This window comes from Sardina pilchardus, chromosome 16 (genome assembly GCF_963854185.1).
Source record: "Sardina pilchardus chromosome 16, fSarPil1.1, whole genome shotgun sequence".
Classification (NCBI taxonomy): domain Eukaryota; kingdom Metazoa; phylum Chordata; class Actinopteri; order Clupeiformes; family Clupeidae; genus Sardina; species Sardina pilchardus.
Window position 1 is genome coordinate 21,275,367 of NC_085009.1, and position 5,000 is coordinate 21,280,366.

At 45.6% G+C, this 5,000-nt stretch overlaps 1 protein-coding gene across 1 annotated transcript in view; it reads left to right on the forward strand.

The window, feature by feature from the left end:
- Window positions 1–5,000, forward strand: part of nlgn2a (neuroligin 2a) — a 165,669-nt gene that overhangs the window by 153,569 nt on the left and 7,100 nt on the right. The window contains exon 6 of the mRNA XM_062516882.1: window positions 2,369–2,528. Within this exon, the coding sequence (XP_062372866.1) occupies window positions 2,369–2,528 (160 nt within the window). The remainder of the gene's footprint in view (window positions 1–2,368; window positions 2,529–5,000) is intronic.

A 5,000-nucleotide genomic window follows, 5' to 3' on the forward strand; every position in this document is an offset into this window, starting at 1 on the left:
CAAGGTTAAATCCCGTGCACAAAGGCACAACGGTGGAAGCCGGCTATTGAACCCACAGCTCAACTTACAGGCTATGTGAAGCTGCATGCTAGCCCAGCTCCTTAGCCTCTATGCTACCACCACACGCACAGTACAGTACAGTAGTATGCACTGCCATGGGGAAAGTGTACACTAAATATCTCTGATCTAATGGGACTGAGGTGTGCGGCCCTCTGCTCTTGCATGATGCACCAATACTACAGTAATTTCCCGCATATAAGCCACATTGTGTACAAGCCGCAGGACAGTGTTGTATGCAAGTTAAAAGAGACAAAACTATATTAACACCATATTAACGGCCCCCCTGTATTAACCTCACATAACTGAAAACATTTTGCAAAATCAATGCATAAGCCGCGGCTAATAGTCGGGAAATTACGGTAGACATGTATTGTGATAGAAAGGAGAAATGTAATGATGACCCATTTTGTTAGTATTGATGCTATTAGAATGGCATTTCAATCGAGTTGTCATCAAATAATAAAGAACAAATTCCATGTTCTGTCGTCACGGCCAATTCTATTTTCTTTTTCTACCGATGTTTGCGTATTGTTTCAGTGTTGGTGCGGAGATACAGTACATAGGCATCATTGCTGTGTCAAAGTCATCATTTAGTCACCGTGACAACTCTAGTCAGACGAGGTGGCTCTCTCCACCGTATCTAATGTGCCTCGGTTCTCACGGACTTCCAAATAGAACTCGACTGCGGAACCGGACTTCCCCTGCTCGGAGCGCGGTCCAAGTACAGTGCGGTCACCGAGGCGATCGCTCGCTGCTGTTTGCCATGCAAAGTTTGAGCAGCTGATTAAATTCCATGCACACACACACACACACACACACACACACTGAGCCCCTAGTCCCCCATCAGATATGCCTGCCTCAGCAGATACACACGCAAACACAAACATTTGCGTTTGGCACTGAACCTGCCACATGCTGCTACCTCTACTGTGACCGCAGGACACCGGGGTGTGTGTGTGTGTGTGCGCGTGCGTGCGTGAATGCATGCATGCATCCTTTTGCGTGTTTGTGTGTCTGTGTATGAGTGAGTGAGTGTGCGTGAGGGTGTATGTGTGTGAACGTTTGTGTGTGCGTGTTTGCATGTGTGTGTGTGTGTGTATGTATGCGTGTGCGTGTACAAGCATGTGTGTGTGTGTGTGTGTGTGTGTGTGTGTGTGTGTGTGCGTGCGTGTGTGTATCCGGCCCAGTGCAGTCCAGTTGATAATTACTCAGATGTGATGTTTGTGCTGACACAGCTTCTCCCTCAGTCAGGAGCGGTGTGTTAGCGTGCCCCCAGAGCAGCTAGCCTCCGCTCCACACACACACACACACACACACACGCACACACACACACACACACGCACACACGCACACACACACACTCTTCAACTAGCCCCGTTGCCAGAGCTGAGTGCTTGGAAATCAGGCTCAGCACTCTCTCTCTCTCATAACCATAGAACTCCAGCTAAGCGTTTGAAGAAACTCTAGCACTAACACTAGGCAGGTACCCAGTGCATTTGAAACCAGTGGAAATGGTGTGTGTGTGTGTGTGTGTGTGTGTGTGTGTGTGTGTGTGTGTGTGTGTGTGTGTGTGTGTGTGTGTGTGTGTGTGTGTGTGTGTGTGTGTGTGTGTGTGTGTGTGTGTGTGTGTGTGTGTGTGTGTGTGTGTTAGAATCCTTAGAGGCTCGGAGTGAGGCCTGGGTTATTGGAGGTTGTTGTTGTTGTTGTGTGTGTGTGTGTGTGTGTGTGTGTGTGTGTGTGTGTGTGTGTTCGTGGGGCGTAGCATATTGTGTATCTCTGTATGTTTTCTATATGTTTAATGTATGTGTCTCTGTGCCTTGGCCACCTGAATGTCCCTTCTTGGGATGATAAAGTTGACTTTGACTAATCTGGGCAAACAGCAGTCAGAAATACTGTAAACATACTGTACATTGGAAGTCATTATGTCCATTTTAAAGAAGCAGGTTGTGTTGTTCTAAATGTACTGTGCACAGAGGAGTTACCTCTGATACTGTATGGCGGACAGTTTGTAGTCCCTTCTGTATTTATGGACTACAAGTCCCATAATCCTTTGGATCAATGAAGCGCAGTAGATGTAGCAAATATACATTATCAATCTGTCTGCTGCCTGACTATCTAACCAGTGCAAACAGTGTTTTATGTGGATGCATTGTGGGGTCACAGATACTGATACTGGGTTTAACCTTGCAGATCCCGCAGACAAGGTTTACTAATCCACAATACAGACGCAATGTTACTCCCTGGTGGTGTATGTAAGAATTGCAAGAGATATGCCAGGTGTGAACACTCTTCCTCGTGTGTCCACTAGGGGGAGTTCCTCAACTATGACATCCTGATCGGGGTGAACCAGGGCGAGGGCCTGAAGTTCGTGGACGACGGCGGCTCGGAGAGCGAGGAGGGCATTTCGGCCGCAGCGTTCGACTACACCATCTCCAACTTTGTGGACAATCTCTATGGATATCCAGAGGGTGAGGAGAGCCTGAGATATGCACACATACCACACACACACACACACACACACACACACACATACACACACACACTCACACACACACACAGTCAGTCACTCTCGCTCTTTCTCTCTCTCTCTCTCTCTCTATCTCTATCTCTCTCTCTCTCATTAACTCATTCACTGAAACACACACACACATACACACTCCCTCTCACTCACTCATTCACTTACACACACAGACACACACACACACACACACACACACATATCCACACATACAGACACACATACCGTGACACAAACAAATCATCATCCGTAGCCTGTGTAGTCAGCTCCCCGACCACAAAACGAATCCTCTGGAACCTTAGCAGCCAATTCCTAATAGTTCAACTCAATTTCTCACTAACCAACAAACAGACTAGTTCCCAGAAACTCAAGAGTTGAGTCCAGTCCGTTTGGTCATCCCAGTCCAGAACGCCCTCGTCTCCTCACAGTAAACCTGTGTGTGGGCATCTGACTAACACGTGTCTCTGTTTGCATATTAGCACATTATTATTAGCTATAAACTCTAGATATTACTTGCATCAGATGGCTGTTTTGAGTTTATATATGTATACTGTATCCGTCTCTATTAGATAAACTTTAATGATAATAATAATGATAATAATAATAACAATAATAACAATAACAATATGGAAAAGTGAACCCATTTCCAGGGTGTTTGAACGAAATTCAGGAGTTCCATCTGTGCAGTATAGCTGTGTTGTCAGCCGTTCACAAATTAGTCATCATCGTTCTTCTGGAAGAATCTTTTTCACGCTGTTTTGATTAAGCTAGCGGGATGCTGCAACCTCAGGTCATCTGATGCGGCTGAACACTGTTTTAAAAGCCGTTGCTTATGTTATAAGATCATGTGGCCATTGCACTGAAAAACAGTTAAAAAGGTGAACTCTCTGATGATAATCACAGTAAATACAGTATATTGTGATGTGTGTGTATGTGTGTGTGTGTGTGTGTGTGTGTGTGTGTGTGTATGTGTGTGTGTGTGTGTGTGTTTGTATGAATGCTAAAAAAAAACTCTGATGTTTATGCACAACCTAAATCGTAGACTGCATCTACCGTATAAAGAGACATTGAGGTGCCTTGATGGCAACAGCATTCAGTGAACGACAACTCCAGTTAACAAAATCACAGACTCCGGTCCCCACAACAACCCATGCCTCTGAGGATTTTAAAGCTTTTAGTCTCTCCGGGGTCAACCGGGGAGTCAGGTTCAATCTCAGCCCTCCAGTCTAATCGCTTCACCCGGAGAGAAAGAGCGAAAGCTAACCGGCGACGTCGCCACCGCTGTTGTCGCCCTCCCAAACACGAATCAGCAGAAAGTGCATTATGCATGGAAGTGAGCAAGAGGAGTCAAAACACTCTTACGCTCAGTGAATATTTCATGTTCCATCTGCCCAGAGACAGACAACAAACATCCCCACCTAATCCTGTTCCACTTTGCCTTAACAAAGCTTGAGAAGTCGCTGTCAGTGGCAATAGCATTGCTCCGTTAGAGGCAAGTGACAGGGACGCCAAAACAAGTGACACCATCTTAGAATCTTTAAATGCATTGCGATGGTCTGAAGGAGGCCATTAGCAGAATCTGCCACCAGCCTGGTCACTCTGCAGTTCTGAAACAAGAGAAGAGTCCGCTGCAACCAGAATTATGCTCCCAATTTATTTATTTAAAAAACTGTAAAAATATCATAAAATTGGGAGCATAATTCTGGTCGCAGCGGGCTTTCCTCTTGTTTTAGTACTTGCCTTTTTGTCCTGCTCCCTTTTTTTTAAATTGGATGTGCGTGTTTTGATTGCAGCACTCTGTAGCTCAGGGCAAAGGATCGGAAACGTTGACAGGAACAATGTGCGCAGCTCACAATGTCACAAAACATATACTGTACCACCAATATACAACAGCCAGTTGCCCCGTTTACATGAACAGTTTTTTTGTCGTTCCAATGAAAGAGTTCCGAATTGACATTTTGCAGCACCTGTTTACATAGGGCACATCCAATCAGATGCCAACAGGCGCTCTAGAATCTTTGATCAGAACGGCCGTTCGTCGCTGCTTTGCTTTTGCTCGACAGGCTACAGCAGGCAATCTGATTGACCATATAGGCCTACATGGCTGTTCAATCGGATTAAGAATGGAATACACCACCACCCCTTTCATTCTGATTAACATTCTAATCAGATTGGCAGTTTTATTCCTGTGTCATTGCTGTTCCCCAATGTTGTTGGCTCTCAGCAGTTAGCTAGTCAACTTTAGGCTCTTTAAAGTAGCTACAGTAGGTGGGATTCTGGTGGATTCAAGTCGTCTTGAACGCAGCTACATGGCACTCTACCACTGACTGGCATTGGTGGGAAGTGCTAACTTCAGTGAAAATCTGGACAACAGAGCGTAGGCGGTTTTGCCATTACGTCAAGCGATTGTTTACTCACCTTC